The 26,511-nt window shown below is 39.2% G+C and overlaps 1 protein-coding gene across 1 annotated transcript in view; it reads left to right on the top strand.

Moving 5' to 3' along the window:
- The first annotated feature begins 8,475 nt into the window (after positions 1 to 8,475).
- LOC147022900 (brain-specific homeobox protein homolog) overlaps positions 8,476 to 26,511 on the top strand; it is a 30,442-nt gene continuing 12,406 nt past the window's right edge. Inside the window, exons 1-2 of the mRNA XM_085887858.1 lie at positions 8,476 to 9,216; positions 10,193 to 10,380. Of these exons, the coding sequence (XP_085743984.1) occupies positions 8,961 to 9,216; positions 10,193 to 10,380 (444 nt within the window). The 5' untranslated portion in view covers positions 8,476 to 8,960. The remainder of the gene's footprint in view (positions 9,217 to 10,192; positions 10,381 to 26,511) is intronic.

The raw sequence follows: 26,511 nt of genomic DNA on the forward strand, positions 1-26,511 counted from the left end.
ACTAGCAATGGGTCCCCAGCTTAACATCTAATCTGATGGCACACTCATTGATGAAACACCAGGCTGCGAGTTTTCGTAGCATTGGGAATCGAACCTAGTGTAAGCTCAAAGGCAAGTGTGCTTGCTTCCTCTGAGCTATCTTGCTTTACAAGTCAGGGAAGAATGTCCCAGAAAGAAAAATAATGAAGAGGTAACACACACGACATGACAATTGCATCTCGCATGAATGGAACAAGGTCAGTTTGACCATAAATAAATAAATAAGATTGGTATTGCCTTCGACGATCCAGAGCCCAACGAGTCCAAACACGACGTTCAGACAGGAGAGGAAGAATCCAACATGATGATCCAGGCAGGAGAGAGAGAGAGAGAGGTAGAGAGAGGTAGAGAGAGAGGTAGAGAGAGGGAGGTAGAGAGAGAGGTAGAGAGGTAGAGAGGTAGAGAGAGCTCAAACACAACGTCCACCAAGAGAGCGAGCCCATGCGCGGTCCGCTCTATATAGCGCGGGGCTCCGCCCCTTCGCTCCACCCCCTTTTTGGCTCCGCCTCTCCTCTTGCCCTTTCGAGAAGCTCCTCGAAAAGGGGCGTTTCCTCCTCACGGCCGCCTCACACCTCGTATCCACCAATCGCCAGCGAGCTCTCGCAGCCTCTCCCGTCAGCCCCGGCGCCACAAAAAAGGCGGGAAAACTCGCACGCCGTTGTAGGCCTTTCATGGGGCCTTCATTTGAACTCTTCGGACGGTCCAAAATAACGATAGAACAAAAACGGCTATCTCAAAGAGTCGCAGCCCGATGAATCACACGAAATCCCTTTAAACAACGGTGGGGAACTACCTGCACATAAACTTAGCATCATAACTGATCTAAGGACCCTTTTTGGTGTATTGCGAATTTCCACAGCCGTAAATATATATATATATATATATATATATATATATATATATATATATATATATATATATATATATATATATATATATATATATATATATATATATATATATATATATATATATATATATATATATATATATATATATATATATATATATATATATATATATATATATATATATATATATATATATATATATATATATATATATATATAATTTCAAAAATAATCCTTCAATCCATTGTCTCTGAAGTAGAGAAGAAATCAATCAATGACATAATCAAAACTGCAAGAATGTTACAATTGCCAGAGAGCAGCATTCAAAAAAATGTGAAATATTCCAAATTGATTTAAATCATGTGGAGTTATTGCTGTCATGGTAGTGAGCTTTTCTCGGTGGGGATGTCAGGATGTGTCGGGTATTGAAAAAAACCATGGAGTTATTGGCTTCATGGTGGCTTCCTATTGCCCCAGGCCAGTAGCAGCACTGCCTGACCCCACATCCCAATATACACATTATATGGTCTTTGGTGGTCTCAAAACGGATGTCAAGGCCAATGTGCAGAAACGTAAAACCTTTGCCAAATTCTGAAGGACTGACACCAAAAAGTTGGGGCCTCCGAGGTGCTCCAGTTCGCCCATGAAAGAGTAACGTACAAACACTTGAAAATATTTACAAGATTTCAACTTTTTAATGCACAACGTGCCGGAACCCCTACATACTTCCTCCCCCCCCCCCCCCCCGTGCAGTGCTGGGTACCCCCACCCAAGCTGGGTCACCTGATAAAGATTGGTTTACTTAGATTTTGGTAAACCAGGAAGAAGAATGTTTAAAGTTGTAGTAGAAATTAACCTGAGTGCACCATGGCTATGATTGGCCAAATGGCCTCATTTCTTTGCTTGAGGTCAGTTCATTCATTTTTAGATGTACAAACACATATCCATAAAGAATTGCCTTGTGAGGTGATTGTGCCCATGGCCTGACCTTGTGTAATCCCAACACCTACAGTGCCTATAGAAAGTGTACACCCCCTTTCAAAATTTTCACTTTTTGTTGCCTTATGTCCTGGAATGAAATTGCATTAAATCAGACTTTTCCACCTTTATTTACACATCATAACCCACAACTTCCAAGTGAAAAACAAATTCTACAAATTTCAGAAAATTAATTAAAAATACAAAACTAGAATATCTTGATCGGATAAGTGTCCACCCCACTTATTAGAGCAATTGTAAATTAGCTCAGGTGTAACCAATCACCTTCAAAATCACACACCAAGTTAATTGGCCTCCACCTTTGTTAAATCGTAGTGATTCTGATTATTTCAGAATAAAATCAACTGTTCCTGTAGGTTTCCTCTGCTGGGTAGTTATCTAGCGGTATGGGAATAGCCAATCACCCTTAATGGGGCTTATGGAAACCACCAAATGAAGCAACCAGGATAACCAGAATTTACCCGAGTCCAAGTACATTTGAAACGTAAATGGCAGCTGGGTTGGGAAATTACAAGAAGCAATCACAAATAACTATCGAGCAATAACCAATAACCCTTCGACCCGGTACCAAATACGTGCCCATGAACCAATGACAAACGGCAGATGCTTAAATAGCCTATGCCTTGGGGCCCAATCAATCACACCACTGGAGATGGACACAAAGGAAGACAGAATGGAAATACCGCAAGCTACATCTGGTAGGACGCAGCTTGATCCCATCAGGCCATGCCACAGACTGATCCTGGCACAAGAGAAGAACAAGTGCAGCTTGCTGGGTTGGGGGCATGGTGAAGACCACAACGGCAAAAGGTGATGGTTCTGGGGGTGATGGGGGAGGAATCCCACAGAAGCTCATGTGAAGATTCCTCAACGAGGTTCCCCAGGCATCTCATGGGCTTCTGCCCGGTGCACCAGCCTTTATCTCCTCGGCCCCCACCCTCTGACGCACGAAACCCCTCGTCTCTCGGCCGTATCCCAGCCAGTGGGTGGGGCGGCCATTTCACTCTTCACAGGAAAACCCCCTCCCCCCACATTTACCTGACTTTACAAATCCTCTGTTGTGATGGGAGGAAGATGTTTTGCTGCCTAAACTTGTTGCCTTGTGGCCCAGAAAAATGCCAAGAGACACATTTAAGACAAAAAATGGAGGGTAAAAACATCAAAAAAATGTCAAAAAGTTTGTGATTTTTAGACACAGACAATAGAGTGGGTGGACATCATCTGTCTAAATATAATAGCTATGCATATCTAATATCACATTTAAATACTTTTACACTTATTCGAAACACTCATGAAGGAAACAAACGGCACTCGGTAGGGCACATACCTCTGTCAGGCTGAACAGTTGACTTTTTGTATCACACCGATAGGCTGGATCTGCATCCGGACCTTGACCAAAATCGAATCAGCTTGGTCTCGTCACTGACCCAACTCATCCACCTCGTTTCGTCCGAATCCATCCACAACTTTTTGAGATATCATGTTATATATTGTTTTTGGCCCTATCTCTCAATGGTGAAGAATCCTTTAAATGATTGTAGTTTCCAGATCCAGATCTTCATCAAAATCTAATCAATTCCTCCTCGTCATACACCCAACATGTCCACTAAGTATCATCTGAATCTGTCCACAACTTCTTAAGATAGTCTGCCACAAACAGACAAACAGGGGTGAATACATAACTTCCATCCACCTTCAGGAGCGGAGGTAATAACTACGCTATATGAAGCATTTATTAACTAACCCTTAGGAGTCATTTCCATAACAGTAGAAATGGCTCAGAATCAAAATTGTTGCCAAACTTGGAAATACAAAACGTCGGACTTGACATCCACACTACGATGGAGTCAAAAGCTTTCATAAGAATCTGTCTTCCATTCTTGAGTGTTTTCATCTACAATAATAAATGTCAGTGTATTTCCTACATCCTGCATAACTCCAAAACCATAAAATCTAGTGGCCCCAAACTTTGACTACATATTGAGGGAACTCGATGGGAGTGCGTGAATGCAAACTGTGTGTAGGGTAAATTGAAACACCCATTTTGAGGATGATTAACGGCTTATCTTCATGAAAGGCTTATCCTTGGTCAGCCCAACTTCACCTCGTAGAGGCCTTAGCCATCATTTTTATTCAGCCTGTTAAAAAAAACGCCTTGCCTTGGAACCATGATGTACTCTCACGGACTAATTAAAGTATACAATTGAAATATGATTTCGGATTTGAGGATTGAATCTCATGGAGTAAATAAGTGTCAATCCTAAGTGAAATCTGAAAATTTACTAATATTTTCATCAACCCCTTCAATCTATCTATCTATATATTACTAAAACTCTCATCTTGTATGTATGTATGTTCCCGAAATACAGCCAAAACGGTACACGATAGCACAAAAATTTTGGGCCCACCTTACTCACCATTCTCCTGCAGTGTGCAATATCAAGTTTCGTTCAAATCTGGCAAAGAAAAAATTATTTAAAAATAAATTCCCGATTCAGTCAAGTACTCTTCGGAATTATTTGATCAATGCAAACAACCTCAGAGGTATAAGTTCGCTGGAGCTATCTTGATTTCTTTTTCTTTAAATGATTTTTTTTTTCATCAACCGCTGTCACAAAGGGAACCCAACGGGTTTATGGGTTGTCTAGTATGAACTAATATTGGAACTACAATTTAGACTTTTGGACTATCTCGAACCTTTTAAGCGCACACCATGCAAACATCTGTAGTCTTCTTACAAAATACAGATGATACTTCTTTTCAGCAAGTAATGAGCAAACTCGACCCACCAAAGGCTGGGTACTCTGCTAGTTGTTAATAAAGGTGCTCGTCACATACTCTCGGCAAAACACTTTAGAAGCAGAAATTACCGTCACATCAATTTAGTCACTGAATTAGCTTCAGCAAAGATTGTACTCCATATCATTCCACCCAAAAGAGGCGTTGGGGGTGGGGTGGGGGGGGGGTGCACTGCTCATGCGAAATGCAACACAAATCCTCAGATTAAAAAAAATTCCATTCCATACAATAACAATGAAATTCTCCATCATGTAAACACATTTGTTAAGCAGAAGGGCACTCAGTGGAGTGCATACCTCCGCCACGTAATGCCTGATCCACGAGAACATATCGGGCCCAATACATTTTTAAAATATAATGCTATATATCGTTTTTAGCCCAATCTCTCAATGGTGAAGAATCACGTGTGAAAATTAAATAATTCTCGTATCCAATTCCGGATTCGGATCTTCACCAAAATCGAATCAGTTCATCCTTGCGTGTCCACCAAGATTCATCCAAATCCGTCCACAACCTTTTGAGATATCCTGCTATATATCGTTTAGGCCAATCTCTCAAAGGTGAAGAATCACTTAAAAATTATAGTCGTCAGATCGGGATCCGGATCTTCACCAAAATCGAATCAATTCGACCTTGCCACGCACCCAACCTGCCCACCAATTTTCATCGGATCCGTCCAAAACTTTTTGAGATATCCTGGACACAAACAGACAGACAGAAAGGGGGTGAAAACATAACTGTCTTCACTTTCGGTGGCGGAGGTAACTATTCGGGCACTCGGTAGAGCGCATACGTTTGAAATGCAATGTCTGATCCAGCCGAATATTTTGGGCCCAATAATTTTTTGATACATCATGCTATACGGTATATCTCATTGGTAATGATGTTCAGATATCCTGTGACATTCAAACGTTGCTCCACTTTCCTTCCCCTCATGATATGGGTACAGAAGGGGCCCCAATTTAGTGACCTGAAAAATAATTGGTGGTTAAATACAGTGACCTGATATGCAAATCCTTTTAAAATTTCTTGTCAATCGGATGAAAATTGAGGATTTTAGGGACTTGACAAATTTGTTGACCTTTTGACCTCAAAAACAACAGGCTTCTTGCTTGTGACGAACTCTACCATGTGGTGAAATTTCATGAAGATCAGTTTAAAATTATGACCTCTGGACGATTGACATACAAACAGACAGACAGACAAGATAACGCACTAAACAACCAATATATATATATATATATATATATATATATATATATATATATATATATATATATATATATATATATATATATATATATATATATATATATATATATATATACACACATACATATACACTTCAAAAATCTTCGATTTCTACAAATAACAATCTTGCTACTCTCTGCGCTTGTGCGATTGGGTCAAATTGAGAGTCAAAGCACTGTGAACTACAGGTTTGTTTGTCTTTTCAATTAATGTTCAAAATTTAACATTGAATTGAAATCAAGTTGTTCCTCGATCACAAACTGACGTTTGTAGCTAGACAAAGTGAACCAATTGCTTAACCCCACTCTTCGCTTCCCACATGTGGGGTAAAACATCTTTATTCTTAGGTACGTATAAATATTTTAAATAAACATATATCTTTGTAATTTTAAGAAAAAAAAAATTATATAGACTAAAATGTTGAATAATGAAACTGCTGAGTATCTTGATCTTATCCAAGTATCCCATGCACAGAATATTTTGAATTGCCCTTCATACCTTCTCCTCTGACGTACCACATACCTGGTGTCAAGTTGGATTTTACAGACAGCAGAGACAGAAATGATGACGGTACAATCCTTCCAAACAATTTGATAGCATTGGTCGTACCAAACGAGGCCAAATCTCTCGACTAGCAATTATATGAGAATTGGAGAGGGGGGAGGGGGATAAAAATCGAGTAATAGTCAATGAACGTGGCGATGGGTTTGGAGTTGGGGGAGGGGTTATTCATAAAATGTTGAAAATCCTTGCTCTCTCCCAAGACCTTTGGTGAGATCATATTAACATCCACTACCCATTTCACGATTACACTACAAGCATTTCCTTTACGAGATATCTAATGTGTAAGACGCACTAAGTGTGCCTCGAGAGTGGAGCATTTAAAAGGTGTTCCCATTAAACACTCGGGTTCATCTGATTGAAATTCCCATCTCAGCACTGAGCTCAAAATGCTGAGATCAACTTCCAAACCCTGTTTAATATCTGTCGACTTTTCCATCATCTATTTAACGTCCCTGTAATTAAAAGCAAGAGTACAAGGATGTACCATGACGTTCTCTTCTTGCAGCATCACGAGAAGGTGAATTGATCTGAATCTGATGAGGTTCGTGGAGGAATAGCCTACAAGCTCCTCCATAAGCCGACAAGCTCCTCCATAAGCCGACAAGCTCCTCCATTAGCCGACAAGCTCCTCCATAAGCCTACAAGCTCCTCCATAAGCCGACAAGCTCCTCCATTAGCCGACAAGCTCCTCCATTAGCCGACAAGCTCCTCCATAAGCCGAAAAGCTCCTCCATAAGCCGAAAAGCTCCTCCATAAGCCAAAAAGCTCCTCCATAAGCCTACAACCTCCTCCATAAGCCTACAAGCTCCTCCATAAGCCTACAAGCTCCTCCATAAGCCTACAAGCTCCTCCATTAGCTTACAACCTCCTCCATAAGCCTACAAGCTCCTCCATAAGCCGACAAGCTCCTCCATTAGCCTACAACCTCCTCCATAAGCCTACAAGCTCCTCCATAAGCCTACAAGCTCCTCCATAAGCCTACAAGCTCCTCCATAAGCCTACAAGCTCCTCCATAAGCCTACAAGCTCCTCCATAAGCCTACAAGCTCCTCCATAAGCCTACAAGCTCCTCCATAAGCCTACAAGCTCCTCCATAAGCCTACAAGCTCCTCCATTAGCTTACAACCTCCTCCATAAGCCTACAAGCTCCTCCATAAGCCTACAAGCTCCTCCATAAGCCTACAACCTCCTCCATTAGCCTACAACCTCCTCCATTAGCCTACAAGCTCCTCCATAAGCCTACAAGCTCCTCCATTAGCCTACAAGCTCCTCCATAAGCCTACAAGCCCCTCCATAAGCCTACAAGCTCCTCCATAAGCCTACAACCTCCTCCATTAGCCTACAACCTCCTCCATAAGCCGACAAGCTCCTCCATAAGCCTACAAGCTCCTCCATAAGCCTACAAGCTCCTCCATTAGCCTACAAGCTCCTCCATAAGCCTACAAGCTCCTCCATAAGCCTACAAGCTCCTCCATAAGCCTACAAGCTCCTCCATGAGCCTACAAGCCCCTCCATAAGCCTACAAGCTCCTCCATAAGCCTACAACCTCCTCCATTAGCCTACAACCTCCTCCATAAGCCGACAAGCTCCTCCATAAGCCTACAAGCTCCTCCATAAGCCTACAAGCTCCTCCATAAGCCTACAAGCTCCTCCATAAGCCGACAAGCTCCTCCATTAGCCTACAACCTCCTCCATAAGCCTACAAGCTCCTCCATAAGCCTACAAGCTCCTCCATGAGCCTACAACCTCCTCCATAAGCCTACAACCTCCTCCATGAGCCTACAACCTCCTCCATGAGCCGACAAGCTCCTCCATTAATTGGTTTACCTTGAGATGTTCAACTTTGATTGTCGTTCACTGATTTACTCGGTCGGGTTCAGGTATGACCGTGTGGCTTCGAATTTATCTTGTGAATGTAATGCGAAACTTCTCCAGCAGGTACCAAGGCGCATAACAATACGAGCTAAACAAAGTTTGTCCAACGATGTCGGTGGCGAAGTGTCCAACGTATTGTGAATGTTTCAAAGCGCAATTTGACATTGAAATCCGATTTCGATTGACGTTGAAGATGGTTTTTCATTGAGTAGGCAAGGAAGGATTAACTAAATGGACCAAGGTCGCTGAATGGCCCTAAATCCTCTGGAATTGCTTCCCTTTCGCTCAATCAGCGTGGCATCATCAGAAGACGTTTTCGCAGGTGGGCGACTGGAAGCTCGTGACTGGTAACAAATTGATTTTCAAATCAACAGCCTTCTACGCCTTCGGGAACGCATTTAAATGACAACTAAGTAGATCTCGACCTGCATGGGAACGATGTCACTTAAAGGAATGAACGCCAGCCCCCCCATGGGTTTCACTTAATGGGCCACTTATCACCTGATAAGTGATCCTTGAGGGTCGGTCGACAGGATGGAGCTATCGGGAAGAATGCCTGGCATTTCGATTGTGAACCAGTACGATGGACAGAGGTTCACATGAGCCTGCTTTTCACGGTGCTGCTTCAAACGGAGACCCCAAACCCTCGTTTTACATCGAATCCATCTTGGCTAAGGACCATCGCAGCCAGCCAAGGTCGTTGGACGCGTCCGCCGTACACGGACAGTCATCATGGTCTCCGCCTCCGTGGGTTCTGTACCCTGTGATGTACCCTGGACCTCACTGGACTCTGCATTGCCAATCGGGGCACCTCCAGGAAGGGACTATGGGGACCGTCGGTAAGCAACGTTTCTGCTCGAACTGTTCATGACGTCTCCCTTCATTATTTTGTTTCACGTTGATGTCACAGACTTTAAAATTTCGCATCCACCACAGACCAATCCACATGGTTGTGTGAAACCTTAAGTAGATCCATATTTGAGGAGGATGTGAAGCCGCCTGTTCGGTCAATACGAAGGCTCTCTTGTGGCTGTTAAAGATTCCACAGTGGCTTTTGAAAAGGTACGCCATTGTGGGCCGGTACTCTGGCCAAGTGCTTGTCGCGTACTTTTGATTAGAAAGCAATGACGAAACACCCAGCGAATTGCTTGTTCAGCCAGACACACCTAGTGGGAAGTACGTACTCACTCTTAGAATTCAATGGAACTTTGTTGAATCTGATATTCGCTCAGCAAGTTCGGCAAAATGCAATCCTCAAGTGACCATGCGAGCCCTTCACGCACAGATTCTTGGCAAACCTTCCATTTGAATATAATCATCCCAAAGTTTATTGTTACACCTTTGAGAGTATCACATTTTGTTTTTTTCTTGAGCCGACATGGATATGGAGCTGGCATGATAGCTTGGAAGTATGTGCACTTTCCTCGGAGCCCTCCAGCCAAGGTTCGTATCTCGACCCCACGATAAAACTACCACCCTGGTGCTTCGTATGCAGGATGAGGCATCGTCTATCGTCGACCAGTGCTGTCTACCAGCACCGGGCGATGATGAACGTTCGAGATCCCATGGTGTCTTTCGTGAAGAGTAGGCGAGGTATCGCCGACACCCTCAAGCACAGATTCCTGCCTGCATTGACTGCTGGGAATGCAACGGTGAACCACTCGGTACAATCCTTGCCATTAGTGACATGCCTCAGCAGCATTGATGCACTGCAAAGTGTATGGTACATCGATGATGATATGCACATGATGTCTTTTGACTGTTCAACATAAAGTCACGAATTCCAAACTCACTAACCCAATGACTTGGGTGCAGGTGCTCAGATGACCTCTCCAGATCTGCCGCCGCGCCGCCCAAGGAAGCCACGAACTCCTCGCCGCTCGAGGCCGCACTTCTCATTCGAGCAGCTGCAAGGCCTCGGTGCAGCCTTCGCAAGCGATCGCTACCCATCGCTGGAGAGTCGCAAGAGCCTCGCCACGCTTCTCGGCCTGAGTCCGGCACAGGTATAGCAAAATTATCTTTTAGGAAAGCACAGGCAGACTCCTAAAATAAACAAATCACAATGTACTCATTATTTATAATAACCTGAAATGAGATGCACGTACAAGGGTCATCCCAAAAGCTCTGTCACCTCAATTTTAATGTTTTAAAGTCGAAAGTCTCGATGATCACCAAGGTTGTATGTCTACTGCCTCATGATTTACTGATATATCTGGTAGATATGAAGTTCCTCACACTAATTCTTTTTCTCAAGAATTAAATTAATGGCATATAATATACCAACAAGGACATGGCAGCAAACAAGGCATCCAACCTCTTGTTATAGTCACGGTGATGCAGAAGAAAATGTTCATGAAATCCACAAATAGTTTCTCAAAAGGAAAAGGAAAGGAATCCAGGGAGCTTAGGGAAAGACCTTTCGCATCCACCAAAGAGGTTATCGCCGCCATACGCAATGTGTTCAGGACACTTTAGAAGGAAGGTTTCTGTGCTGGAATCACAAAGTTTGTTTCCCATCAGAAGAAGTGAATTGAACAGGATGGAGATTATAATTATCTACCTATATAAAACACAGTGTGAGTTTGTGTGATGTCTGTCCTCCTTCATAAGGATGACTTGAGAATGCTTTTAAAGGCCAATCTTTTAACATGACCATGTGTTCACGACGGCATATTTTTCCAAGGACATGGCAGAAAACTTTCCAACATTTTTCATAAAAAGATTTATATTTAAAACTAAAAAAAATAAAAAAATAACTTTAAAACATTTTTCATAAAAGAGTAATTACATTTCTTCTATAAGAAATGTAGACGGTGACTTGCAACTGGGCCTCAAGGGCGGTGTACAGAAGCGTTTAAAAAACAACAACAAATACAAGGTACAGGGAGGTGAAATTCACGGCACATGATGCGCGACGCGCGCAAGAGTAAAACTAGTGTTCATTTACGTCCGTAGGATGTCTAATAAATAAAGAAGGTAAAAGCACCCCTGACGCTAGGCAGAGGCTTCAGACTTTGGCATGCTCATGAGGACGCACCATTAAAATGAAATGTCCAAGAATTAAAGAAAATAGGGGTAGCATTTGTACGTGTAGTGTCTTAAAATAACGCTTCTTGCTACGAAACAACATATCTTCCAGTCTCTCAATATTTTGAATAAAATAATTCCAACCCGTCATTGTTGACGGGCTTTTATGTTCTAATAAAATGTACATGGGGTGATGCCTTTTGGAATATAGGACAAGAATTATACAAAACTGCAAAGAACGATCACTGATCTTGTGTGGAAGATTGATAGCATACAGAGATGATGCGGAGGGAGTGGGGGGAGGAGGGGGGGTCTGGAGGAGGCAAAGACAAAGGGGTTTAGCCTCCAATCAATCATTTTATCCCATTTGTAAATGTGATGAATATTTATACTCATGAAACTGCCAGGTAACAGGTAGTGTTAATTGCTTATAGGAATTTAGTGGGACCTCATCTGGAATAATGTGTGCAGTTTTGATCACCACATCTGAGGAAGGACATAGTTACTATAGAATCGAGGAGGTCCAGTGTGGAGAGCAAGTAGATTGAGTCTGGGCCTGGCTAGATGAAGCTATGAGTAGTGGCTGGAGGAGACAGGACGTTTCACTTTAGGAAGGATGTGGTTATGAGGAGATCTGATGGAGATGCTTAAGATAATGAAGGGTATAGACAGAATGAGTGCAGAATACATTTTCAGCAGAATGGAGACCGACAGGACCAGGGGCCCCAGTACGACTAAAGAAGAGGAGAGAGTAATAAGTCAAGGGTCTTTCACTCAAAGAGTAGTAAATGCATGGAATATCTCCCTGGAAAGGTAGTGACAGCAGAAACAGTAGATAGGTTTGAAAATGAATTATAAAAGTAGTGGGGAGAGAGATACACTTGATTATTGGCAGGATTATACAGACTTGATGGGCCTAATGGCCTCCTGTGTTGAAGTTCCTTGTCATGCATCATGCTGCTCAGGGCATTGGTTGACTGCAGCCATTCATATTGATATCAGGAGTAATGGTAAACTTGATGGCAAAGCAAAGTTTCGATGGCATTCCTTCATTGTTTTCTGAATGCATCACTCGTTTTTGAAGCAAAGCATCACTGAATGAAGCAGGTACCGGTTGCCATATATGTTTGGTTGATGGAATCGCTCTCCATGTCTTTCGATTGGTACGGATGGAGGAGACCATTGAATTCTCATTTAGCAAGGACTTTGCTTTGCTCCGATGAACCATGTGAAATCCATGTGAAATGTTTCCATGCCAAGTAATGAAAGTCACCGTCAGCAACGTTGCAAATAACTCACAGATTCAACCACCAAGTGAGTGCTCCAGATAACTTGCACCAACCAGATCTTTCTTGGGAAAAAGAGTGTGAAGCTGCATTGTCTGTTTTGATGATTTACCAGCTCATTTGCAATGACTTTCAAACTCATTTCAGATTGATCTTCTTCAATCGTATGCAGCACAAGGGTGCAGGCGAGAATCATTGGCTGGGGGTGTGGCTGTGCCACTGATGCAGTGCCCTCTGATGGTTAGGACAAGAATTTGTAATTTCTTCATGGTCCCGGTGATAGCTCGCCTACTCTTCACCAAAAAAAGACCATGAGATCTTTAATGTCCAACAAAGAATGCTGGCAGATGGGACGCCTGTTTGTCCATCGGAGGGACGGCACACATGTCGATGAATCACCCAGCTTGTCTTCTTCTTCTTCTTCTTCTTCCATATGGCAGCTTGGCTGCAGGGTAGCTATCATTTTGTTGGGGTGCAGCTGTGCCGCGGATGCTGTGCCCTATACCAATACACTGGTACTCATTTTACTGTACTCAAAAAGATGATAGGCTGTCTACCCCACCTGGTGTTAATTCAGCATCCAATGGGATTCGAACTCAGGACCCTAAGTACCCAAGCACCCTGCCTGTGAAACATTAGGATGACAGTTTATAGCTGGGTCGGGATTCAAACCCAAGTTGGACAGCTTGGAGACGAGTCTGCATATCTCTCGGCCATCCTGTCAGCCTTATTTCAGGTTTAGGAAGCACTCCTATTAACACAGTTGCAAAAGGGGATTTATACCTCTCCCTCTCTCCAATTCCTATCGATGCAAAAAGTGATTACCTCCCTCAACAAAAGGGCACCGTCCACAGGTTTCCCATTTAAACATGCTGTTGTTCTCCTCAACGTTCAAGATTATCTGTCCATGTAAATTATATTCTGTCTCATTTGTCTACTGTCTTTCATTATTCGACATGTTGGAAGTACCATAACACAAGTCGCCAATTTAATTAATTTGCAGGTTTTGACATTTACTGTTTTGCCACCTAACTTCACCCAACACATGCAGCGAGCAGGAGCTCAATAAATATTTTCTGCACATTTTTGTGAAATGTTGAAAGTTGCTATACTATTTTCACTAAAAAATAAATTGTTCATTAAACAAGCTCATATGAGCTAAGATCCTCGTCCTCTTAATGATGACGTCATAAAAACGATTATGATGTCATTGTGATGTATCAGGTTTGCGATCAATTATCTGTGCTAATGCCCGGCTTGATTCCCGCAAACAAAATTCAAACAGCTTGCCTAGTTTCGGAGATAATGGTATAGGCGATTCCCATTAGCGGCGATATTATGACGTCAACTTTTTTTCTAGGAAGAATTTCCAAAATCGGAGATGGTTACTGCCTGCGCGTGTGCTTTCTGTATATACATGGCAAGTTTCACGAAGATCCGATGAAAACTCTGGTTTGTGAAACAAAAAAATGTCAAAAAAATAGGAATGACCTCATAAAAATTGATATGACGTCATAGTGATGCATCATATGTGCGGTAATTCATCTCCGCTAATGCCCTGTTTGATTCCCGCAAACAGAATTCAAAAAGCTTGCCTAGTTTCAGAGATAATTTTTTAGGCGATTTCCATTAGCGGAGATATTTTGACGTCATAACTTTTTTCTCGGAGGAATTTTCAAAATCGGAGATGGTTACTGTCTGCGGAGGGTATTTTTACATATATACGCCAAGTTTAAGGAAGTTTCGATGAAAACTGGAGGCTGTGAAACAAAAAAGTCCACAAGAAGAAGATGAACAACAACAACGTGAGTCAGACTTCGAGATCCTAAACGAGGATCTAAAAAAACCCCAACACATGCAGTACCTTGGACGTTCAAAAAGTTATACGAACGGGGTCGTCACGACAATCCATGACAAGACAACTTTTTAAAATTTTTCCATATGGTATGGTTTGGACTATACTATGGGTACATCGTTTGGAGGACAGGGCTGTCCTTATTTTATTTTTTTTCGGAAATTCCAAGGGGCTAACCCGAATTTATGTTGATATTTATGAGAAAAAAAATATAAAAAAACATGAACCCGAAATTTTTTTTTTAGGTGTCCTAAGGCAAGCTCAGGGAGGACGGAAACCTCCTGTAGAGCAGAAGGGCGAAAGCTCGCTCAATCTTGATTTTCAGTACAAATACAGACCGTGAAAGCGTGGCCTCGCGATCCTTTTGACTTTTGGGGTTTTAAGCAAGAGGTGTCAGAAAAGTTACTACAGGGCTAACTGGCTTGTGGCGGCCAAGCGTCCATAGCGACGTCGCTTTTTGATCCTTCGATGTCGGCTCTTCCTATCATTGCGAAGCAGAATTCGCCAAGCGTTGGATTGTTCACCCACTAACAGGGAACGTGAGCTGGGTTTAGACCGTCATGAGACGGGTTAGTTTTACCCTACTGATGCTTTTGTCGCCGGGACAGCAACCCCGCTCAGTACGAGAGGAACCGCGGGTTCAGACACTTGGCGCGTGCGTCTGGCTGAGCAACCAGCAGCGCGAAGCTACCATCTGAGGGATTATGGCTGAACGCCTCTAAGTCAGAATCCCTCCTTGGGCACGGCGATACTGTTGCGCGTGGGGCTTCGGCCGAGACAGCGTATACGACTCTTGAGCCGGCGGTCCCCTCCGAATTTCAAAGGACGGTTCCGGCGCGGTCCTCCGCACGGCATCGGTTTTGAGGGTCTAATGGTCCAGTATGTACCTAATGTCCATCGAAATTTGAAAAAAAAGAAATTCATTTTATATTTTTCTTTAAAAAAAAATCTTATGCCAAAATGACATTAACATGTAATGTATGATGTTTTCTGGTGCATTAGAATCTGAAATACTGCAGAAAAATATTGTTGAACTTGGCAAGATTTTTCCAGTCTATCTCAGTGAAACATGAAAAGTCTAAAAAAAAAAATCAAGATTTTATGTATTTTTCGCGTTTTTCGAACTCTGCAGTTTGCAGACAGAGTCTTTGAACAGACGGAACAACAGCTATAGTTCACTTGTTCAAAGTTGATTTCTTACAGTCCAGGAATCGTTTTCGGTGATCGGTTACCGCTTGTAATAGCTACTGCTTTTGATCCTCATCGTACGTAATAAGACTGTTGTACTCAGTTGCCAGGGCTACACCACGCTCTGCACGGTCATACACAACTTTAAGCTTGCTGACGATAGTACGGCTCTGTACGAAACTATCTTCAGTTTCCTATTGATCCGGGTCTTTGTGCAGAAAGTCAGAGTTCAAATGCAGTACATCAAAAAAACTTCTGCTTCTCGGAGATGCAAAATCTTCCAGTTTTCGGCGCATGATATCTTTCTGGTGAACAACAGCTCTTTTCGGTGCTTCATCATCGTCATCGTCTTGTTCTTTTAAAGTTAGAGATATTTTAATTTTTGTCTCAATTGACACATTTTGGTCAAATAAATAGACATAATGGTATCAGTTCTACCGATAAATGCCACAGCTGTCCCAGCAACTTTTTCACCGTTGCCTTAGATGCATCAACGTTCACTTCGGAATATTTATCCATTCGCTTTAACAATGTCAGGTCGTTCGCACTAGCTGAGATGGAATTCGGGGCAGTAAACCATGCTTTGACTTAGATTTGTACTCAGAAGTGGCCCAGATCAAGTCGGCCCTTCTCTTCTCTCCTTGTCAACTTGATCTGCCCGCGAAACAAGTACAGCTTGAGGGAATAGATAGCTTTAGCTATCCATCTGGCTCTATGTAGGGCGCCCGGACGACGAAAGTGAAAGCCTCGTTCAGACTCACCACCGACAAAGACAATACATAACTCTAAAAGTTCCCTGTAGTCCTCTCTGGGCTGATGATCTTTCAATTGGTCATTCGCGAATTCAATAATTTCCTCTTTTGTTAAAATATTAAATTCTCCAGGATATCCTATAGGTTGTACCGCTCTGAAGGTTGTTTGCTCAACGTACGACCATTGCTCTTGAAGCCTTTTGAATGGCGAAATATCTGGTCCTGTGGAAGGACTGAGGCACACCACGGAAGCCGCTTCCAGGATGAGCTCATGAATGTGGTGGTGGCACCCAAAGTGAAGTAAATTCCTGCCTAAGTGGCGTTCTAATAAGACGCATGCCCCGTTATGAATTCCCTTGTTGCTGCTGGTTGTGTCGAAACAAAGACCAGCAACTTTAGGACACAGATCCCAGTCACCGAGTATGTCAAATACCGCTTGAGCTTGCATGGCCCCCGTCGACATAGGAATCTTTGGAACACCAAGAAATTGGTCCACACCCTTTCTTGACACTAGGACTGGCAAGCGATCAACCTTCTCATTTCCAGTCATGTCCGGTAACAATTTCCCATCCCAATCAGTGTGACCACTCCTTGGCTTTTTGCACAACATCTTGGCTATTTGTTGTTCACCTTGGCATCTTGGTTTTCTTGGCGTATAGGTTTTCTATTATCATCGCTTTTCCGAAACCTTGTGAATTATTGGCTTTTTTAATTGGCTCACCTAGGCATTTATGAAAATGAGGAGTGGTCTCACTGGTCCTAATGCACTAGCAAAGGTACATCTGCAGTGAACTCTGCTTTTATCTGTCCTGCAATCTGTTCTCTATGTTTGCGCCGGTCACGACGAATTGAAGACCGACTGATTGTGTACTCTGTTACTTCATGTCTGAGACGTTTGACAGTCTCCGTCAGAACAAACGTGGCCTTGCTATCACTGATCTTAGCCCTATCGAGGGCTGAGGCGAGTTGTGGACTTACCACAGACTTTGTGACCTCTTTGTCATTGGTGGGGTAGTAGATGTCGATGTACTTGGCAAAGGGTCCTCCCCAAGCTGTTCTTCCTCGCCCATTGTCTACTGTGCCCATTGTCCCTCTTCTTCCTTTCTCCCTCTGTGCTAACAAAAAGAGTCTATCTTCTTCGATTTTTATGAAAGATAGCGCATTGGCATGTGCCACAAACAGATTGTCCAAATCATCACTGAATCTATCTTCTTTTTCTTTAGTCCTTCGGACCTCTTTTGTTTATTTTCTTTGTTTTTCCTCAGATTTTTATATTTATCTACTAACTTTTTAATCGCGGGTATCAAGTTTCTCTTCAACTTACAAGGAATTCTTGCCTTATCCCAAAATACTAGGATCATATCAGCGACAGTTGTAGTACTATCACAAACAGTTTTTCCTTCATTGTAGTTATGATGAAAGAACACTTTCAAAACCTCTCGTTTGGACGGCAATTTACTTCCCTTGAGTTGTCCCTCTTGAGAACCAATCAGCCACAGGGTGTCACGATCTCTAGAAGCCATCAGTGGTACGATCTGAATTCAGGATATATTCTGAAACGACAGAATAGTTATCATTAGTTCACGAAAGGCAATTTCACTAAATGCCTGAATGACCAGATACCAGACGTGAAATTGACGTCACTCAGTCAGTCACTGACTGACGGACTCAGTGATTCAATGGAGGAATGAGCAGACAATACAACAGATCTAAAGGCCCGGTCACACCTTGACGTTTTAGCCAACGTATGCCAATTTTTGAATTTTTTTCCTAAAACGCTGGCACACGTTGAATACGTTATGGGTAAGTTTTGATAACATTGAGAGCACGCTGAAAAACACTGCCATACGTCGTTGTACGTTGGCTTTAAACGTTGTACTTTTTGGTTGTCCTCAAATTTTTTCATGCTTGAAATTTCACGACGTATGCCGGCGTATGACTCACACGTTCCGCTACGCTGGCCACAAGTTGTATGCACGGTCTGCGATCGTTGACAGACGTCAACACATGCTACTTGTAAGTTAATCATAAGTTGAGACACGCCGAGGTAATGTTTAGCGTACCCGAAATTTATTTCTAACCTATGATTAACGTGTTGTTGGCACGTTACGCGATCGTTGCCCCACATCGACGGACGTTACTTTTAAGTTACTCATAGGCTGAAAGACGTCGGTATAATGGATCGTCCTTGCGTCAGCGTCCACGGCCACGGCCAGGACACTTATTTGCAGCATTCTTCAAACTTTTCTTCGGCATGACGAGGATGTTCACACTTCGGTGTCTAGCCTGGCTATGATTCCAATTGTCCATCGGCAGCGTCTATTTAAAATAGTCGAGTTTGAGCGTTTTAACACGTTCAGAAGAAACGCTTCAAATTTCCAAACCCCAGCATCAAAAAACAAAGGCGAGTGACAGCAATTTAAATCGTTCATTGTAAACAATGAAAATAGTTGAGTGGTACCGTTTAAAAGTCGTCGAGTGTAACAAAAATCCAATTGTTGAGCGCAAGCGTCTACTTTCAATAGCGGGGTTTGAGCGATTTAGCACGTTCAATCGAAACGATTAAAATTTCCGAGTGCCAGCGTCAAAAAACAAAGGCGAGTGACAGCAATTTAAATCGTTCATTGTAAACAATGAAAATAGCTGAGTGGTACCGTTTAAAAGTCGTTGAGTGTAAAAAAAATCCAATTGTTGAGCGCAAGTGTCTACTTTCAATAGTGGAGATGCAGCCATTTAAATCGTTGAGTTTATCATTTAAATCGTTAAACGCAAGGACGATCCATCATAACCCACACCCTCCCCCTCACACTCACCTACTACTGTCAACATGAACAAACTACTACTAATACTAATACTGATACTGTTACTGATACTGTTACTGCTGACATGGACATCGACTCAAAAAAGGACTCGAAAACTCTGTTGGGTTCCTCTTTTATGAGCAGCATTTTTATATACCAATTCCCAAAACCGCTGGGAACACGTCTTTATATGGCAGTTGTAAGCTAGAAACACGTTAATTTTTTTTTTGTCGACCGGAAGACGTCATTGGAATACGTCTATATACGTCGATGTGTGTTGGGACTACGTAAGGAATTGGTTCAAAGCACGTCAAACATAAGTTAGAAATAAGTTTCGCGTAAAAAAGACATTACCGCGACGTGTTTCGACTTATGAGTAGCTTATAAGTAGCCTTTGTGGATGTGTGTAAGCATCCACATATCCTGTGTAAAACTTATCCCCATCGCATGCGGAACGTGTGTCACACGCCGAGTACGTCGTAAAATTTTGAACATGTTTAAAATTTCTTGACTTACTCTACTTACTACGACATATGATAGCGTACTTTAGCGTTGTACTCACGTATACCAAACTTACTCATACCGTATTTGACGTGCCCCAACGTTTTAGACACATTTTTCTTAGGTCGGCATACGCTGGCAAGATCGCCAAGGTGTGACCGCGATGTTGACACTTCCATTTCTACGGCAGTTATGATTCGAATCGTTTTGCGTCAGCCTTTTAATAGGCTATGTCACGACATTGTCGGCGATGCGTGCAACGCGCTATGCCTAAGTTAGACTATCGTTGGGCATCGGTTGTGTAGGCCGACAACAGGTTCAGCATTCGTTGGTATAAGTTATCTATAACACAACAAAACGTTCTGTGTCCGTTACCAATGCGTTATACATAAGACCAAGTCGCTATGAATACATCCGAATCTTTAAAAAAAACATCAAGAATTCAACGTAAGCCAGCGTTTTAGATGCATTTTAATACGTTGCCATCGCTGGCTAAAACGTCAAGGTGTAACCGGGCCTTAAACAATAAATACCTCAAACGTACAACAAGCCGTGTCAGTTCAAGAACAAAAGACATAATTTCATGTTGGAAATGGAAAATTTTCCCATTTTGGAGTCACGTTTCAGGACATATGTAACAATTTTTGGGGATGAAAAACATTTTTTTCATGTTATTCACGTTCGAACCAACCAGTAATCGCGCAAAAATTTCATGAAAAATATCTGACATAGAAATACAAAAAAAAACATTAAAATACACATTTTTTCAATTTTTGACAGCTGGTAGCAACTCCAAGCCAAATTTTTTTTGGGTTCATATTTTTTTTATATATATCAACCTAAATTTGGGTTAGCCCCTTGAAATTTCCGAAAAAAAATAAAATAAGGACAGACCTATTGGAGGACCTTTTAAACTCCCGTCACATCATTCCATGCTCTGTACTTGTACTCCAGAGAGGGTTTACTCAGAAACAAAGGGAGAAATGACCACACTGTGGTCACAACCTGTGACGCAAAAAAAAAAAAAAAAAAAAAAAATTGGGCAGTGTACAGTCAGCAGAGTCCAACAAGTCTAATGTGTTAGGCTCACCAGGAAACCAAGATGGTGGCCATATCGTTTCTCTGGGTGCCATGGTGGGTGGAGTCAAGTGACCAAAGTGGGTGTGGTCTGGCAGTTGTCTGACCAATGGGAGTGCATCTCAAAATTCGACCCCCAGCAAGAATTCCAACAACAACAACAGCAATGCGGAGATCCTTGTGGACAGATCTGCGACATGTCACAGGTGAAATTAAATATATCTTGATATGGTAAATGTTTTCAATGAACAGTCATTAAAATGATTTACCTGAGGCATTTTAGAAAGAAAACACTGTCATTAAAATGATTTACCTGAGGCATTTTAGAAAGAAAACACTGTGATAAAAATGATTTACCTGAGGAATTTTAGAAATAAAACACTGTCATTAAAATGATTTACCTGAGGCATTTTAGAAATAAAACACTGTCATTAAAATGATTTACCTGAGGCATTTTAGAAATAAAACACTGACATTAAAATGATTTACCTGAGGAATTTTAGAAATAAAACACTGACATTAAAATGATTTACCTGAGGAATTTTAGAAAGAAAACACTGTCATTAAAATGATTTACCTGAGGCATTTTGGAAATAAAACACTGTCATTAAAATGATTGACCTGTGGCATTTTAGAAATAAAAGTCATTAAAATGATTGACCTGAGGCATTTTAGAAATAAAACAGTCATTAAAATGATTTTCCTGTGGCATTTTAGAAATAAAACACTCTCATTAAAATGATTTATCTGAGGCATTTTAGAAATAAAACACTGTCATTAAAATGATTGACCTGAGGCATTTTAGAAATAAAACAGTCATTAAAATGATTTTCCTGTGGCATTTTAGAAATAAAACACTCTCATTAAAATGATTTATCTGAGGCATTTTAGAAATAAAACACTGTCATTAAAATGATTTACCTGAGGCATTTTAGAAATAAAACAGTCATTAAAATGATTTATCTGAGGCATTTTAGAAATAAAACAGTCATTAAAATGATTTATCTGAGGCATTTTTGAAATAAAACAATGTCATTAAAATGATTTATCTCAGGCATTTTAGAAATAAAACAATGTCATTAAAATGATTTACCTGAGGAATTTTAGAAATAAAACACTGTCATTAAAATGATTTATCTGAGGCATTTTCGAAATAAAACAATGTCATTAAAATGATTTATCTGAGGCATTTTAGAAATAAAACACTGTAATGAAAATGATTTACCTGAGGAATTTTACAAAGAAAACACTGTCATTAAAATGATTTACCTGAGGCATTTTAGAAATAAAACACTGTCATTAAAACGATTTACCTGAGGAATTTTAGAAATAAAACACCGACATGAAAATGATTTACATGAGGAATTTTAGAAATAAAACAGTCATTAAAATGATTAACCCGAGGCATTTTAGAAATAAAACACTGTCATTAAAATGATTTACCTGAGGAATTTTAGAAAGAAAACAGTCATTAAAACGATTTACCTGAGGAATTTTAGAAATAAAACACCGACATGAAAATTATTTACCTGAGGCATTTTAGAAATAAAACACTGACATGAAAATGATTTACCTGAGGAATTTTAGTAATAAAACACTGACATGAAAATGATTCACCTGAGGAATTTTAGAAATAAAACACTGACATTAAAATGATTTACCTGAGGAATTTTAGAAAGAAAACACTGTCATTAAAATGATTTACCTGAGGCATTTTGGAAATAAAACACTGTCATTAAAATGATTTACCTGTGGCATTTTAGAAATAAAAGTCATTAAAATGATTGACCTGAGGCATTTTAGAAATAAAACAGTCATTAAAATGATTTATCTGAGGCATTTTAGAAATAAAACAGTCATTAAAATGATTTACCTAAAGAATTTTAGAAATGAAACTGTCATTAAAATGATTTTCCTGTGGCATTTTAGAAATAAAACACTCTCATTAAAATGATTTACCTGAGGCATTTTAGAAATAAAACACTGTCATTAAAATGATTTATCTGAGGCATTTTAGAAATAAAACAGTCATTAAAATGATTTATCTGAGGCATTTTAGAAATAAAACAGTCATTAAAATGATTTATCTGAGGCATTTTAGAAATAAAACAGTCATTAAAATGATTTATCTGAGGCATTTTAGAAATAAAACAATGTCATTAAAATGATTTACCTGAGGAATTTTAGAAATAAAACACTGTCATTAAAATGATTTATCTGAGGCATTTTCGAAATAAAACAATGTCATTAAAATGATTTATCTGAGGCATTTTAGAAATAAAACACTGTAATGAAAATGATTTACCTGAGGAATTTTACAAAGAAAACACTGTCATTAAAATGATTTACCTGAGGCATTTTAGAAATAAAACACTGTCATTAAAATGATTTACCTGAGGCATTTTAGAAAGAAAACAGTCATTAAAACGATTTACCTGAGGAATTTTAGAAATAAAACACCGACATGAAAATTATTTACCTGAGGCATTTTAGAAATAAAACACCGACATGAAAATGATTTACCTGAGGAATTTTAGAAATAAAACAGTCATTAAAATGATTAACCCGAGGCATTTTAGAAATAAAACACTGTCATTAAAATGATTTACCTGAGGAATTTTAGAAAGAAAACAGTCATTAAAACGATTTACCTGAGGAATTTTAGAAATAAAACACCGACATGAAAATGATTTACCTGAGGAATTTTAGTAATAAAACACTGACATGAAAATGATTCACCTGAGGAATTTTAGAAATAAAACACTGTCATTAAAATGATTTACCTGAGGCATTTTGGAAATAAAACACTGTCATTAAAATGATTTACCTGTGGCATTTTAGAAATAAAAGTCATTAAAATGATTGACCTGAGGCATTTTAGAAATAAAACAGTCATTAAAATGATTTACCTAAAGAATTTTAGAAATGAAACTGTCATTAAAATGATTTTCCTGTGGCATTTTAGAAATAAAACACTCTCATTAAAATGATTTATCTGAGGCATTTTAGAAATAAAACACTGTCATTAAAATGATTTACCTGAGGCATTTTAGAAATAAAACACTGTCATTAAAATGATTTACCTGAGGTATTTTAGAAATAAAACACTGTCATTAAAATGATTTATCTGAGGCATTTTAGAAATAAAACAGTCATTAAAATGATTTATCTGAGGCATTTTAGAAATAAAACAGTCATTAAAATGATTTATCTGAGGCATTTTAGAAATAAAACAATGTCATTAAAATGATTTACCTGAGGAATTTTAGAAATAAAACACTGTCATTAAAATGATTTATCTGAGGCATTTTTGAAATAAAACAATGTCATTAAAATGATTTATCTGAGGCATTTTAGAAATAAAACACTGTAATGAAAATGATTTACCTGAGGAATTTTACAAAGAAAACACTGTCATTAAAATGATTTACCTGAGGCATTTTAGAAATAAAACACTGTCATTAAAATGATTTACCTGAGGCATTTTCGAAATAAAACACTGTCATAAAAATGATTTACCTGAGGAATTTTAGAAATAAAACACTGTCATTAAAATGATTTACCTGAGGCATTTTAGAAAGAAAACAGTCATTAAAACGATTTACCTGAGGAATTTTAGAAATAAAACACCGACATGAAAATTATTTACCTGAGGCATTTTAGAAATAAAACACCGACATGAAAATGATTTACCTGAGGAATTTTAGAAACAAAACAGTCATTAAAATGATTAACCCGAGGCATTTTAGAAATAAAACACTGTCATTAAAATGATTTACCTGAGGAATTTTAGAAAGAAAACAGTCATTAAAACGATTTACCTGAGGAATTTTAGAAATAAAACACCGACATGAAAATTATTTACCTGAGGCATTTTAGAAATAAAACACTGACATGAAAATGATTTACCTGAGGAATTTTAGTAATAAAACACTGACATGAAAATGATTCACCTGAGGAATTTTAGAAATAAAACACTGTCATTAAAATGATTTACCTGAGGCATTTTGGAAATTAAACACTGTCATTAAAATGATTGACCTGAGGCATTTTAGAAATAAAACAGTCATTAAAATGATTTATCTGAGGCATTTTAGAAATAAAACAGTCATTAAAATGATTTACCTAAAGAATTTTAGAAATGAAACTGTCATTAAAATGATTTTCCTGTGGCATTTTAGAAATAAAACACTGTCATTAAAATGATTTATCTGAGGCATTTTAGAAATAAAACACTGTCATTAAAATGATTTACCTGAGGCATTTTAGAAATAAAACACTGTCATTAAAATGATTTATCTGAAGCATTTTAGAAATAAAACAGTCATTAAAATGATTTATCTGAGGCATTTTCGAAATAAAACAATGTCATTAAAATGATTTACCTGAGGAATTTTAGAAATAAAACACTGTCATTAAAATGATTTATCTGAGGCATTTTCGAAATAAAACAATGTCATTAAAATGATTTATCTGAGGCATTTTAGAAATAAAACACTGTAATGAAAATGATTTACCTGAGGAATTTTACAAAGAAAACACTGTCATTAAAATGATTTACCTGAGGCATTTTAGAAATAAAACACTGTCATTAAAATGATTTACCTGAGGCATTTTCGAAATAAAACACTGTCATTAAAATGATTTACCTGAGGAATTTTAGAAATAAAACACTGTCATTTAAAATGATTTACCTGAGGAATTTTAGAAATAAAACACTGTCATTAAAATGATTTATCTGAGGCATTTTAGAAATAAAACACTGTCATTAAAATGATTTACCTGAGGAATTTTAGAAATAAAACAGTCATTAAAACGATTTACCTGAGGAATTTTAGAAAGAAAACACTGACATTAAAATTACTTACCTGAGGAATTTTAGAAATAAAACACTGACATGAAAATGATTTACCTGAGGAATTTTAGAAAGAAGACGTTCATTAAAATGATTTATCTGAGGCATTTCAGAAAGAAAACACTGTCATTGAAATGATTTATCTGAGGAATTTTAGAAAGAAAACACTGTCATAAAATGATTTACCTGGGGAATTTTAGAAATAAAACACTGTCATTATAAATGATTAACCCGAGGAATTTTAGAAATAAAACACTGTCATTAAAATGATTTACCTGAGGAATTTTAGAAATAAAACAGTCATTAAAACGATTTACCTGAGGCATTTTAGAAATAAAACACTGACATGAAAATTATTTACCTGAGGCATTTTAGAAATAAAACACTGACATGAAAATGATTTACCTGAGGAATTTTAGAAATAAAACACTGACATTAAAATGATTTACCTGAGGAATTTTAGAAAGAAAACACTGTCATTAAAATGATTTATCTGAGGCATTTTAGAAATAAAACAGTCATTAAAATGATTTATCTGAGGCATTTTAGAAATAAAACAGTCATTAAAATGATTTACCTGAGGCATTTTAGAAAGAAAACAGTCATTAAAACGATTTACCTGAGGAATTTTAGAAATAAAACACCGACATGAAAATTATTTACCTGAGGCATTTTAGAAATAAAACACCGACATGAAAATGATTTACCTGAGGAATTTTAGAAATAAAACAGTCATTAAAATGATTAACCCGAGGCATTTTAGAAATAAAACACTGTCATTAAAATGATTTA

This window comes from Eptatretus burgeri, chromosome 7, assembly GCF_056783735.1.
Source record: "Eptatretus burgeri isolate ZD-2024b chromosome 7, Ebu_testis_v1, whole genome shotgun sequence".
Classification (NCBI taxonomy): domain Eukaryota; kingdom Metazoa; phylum Chordata; class Myxini; order Myxiniformes; family Myxinidae; genus Eptatretus; species Eptatretus burgeri.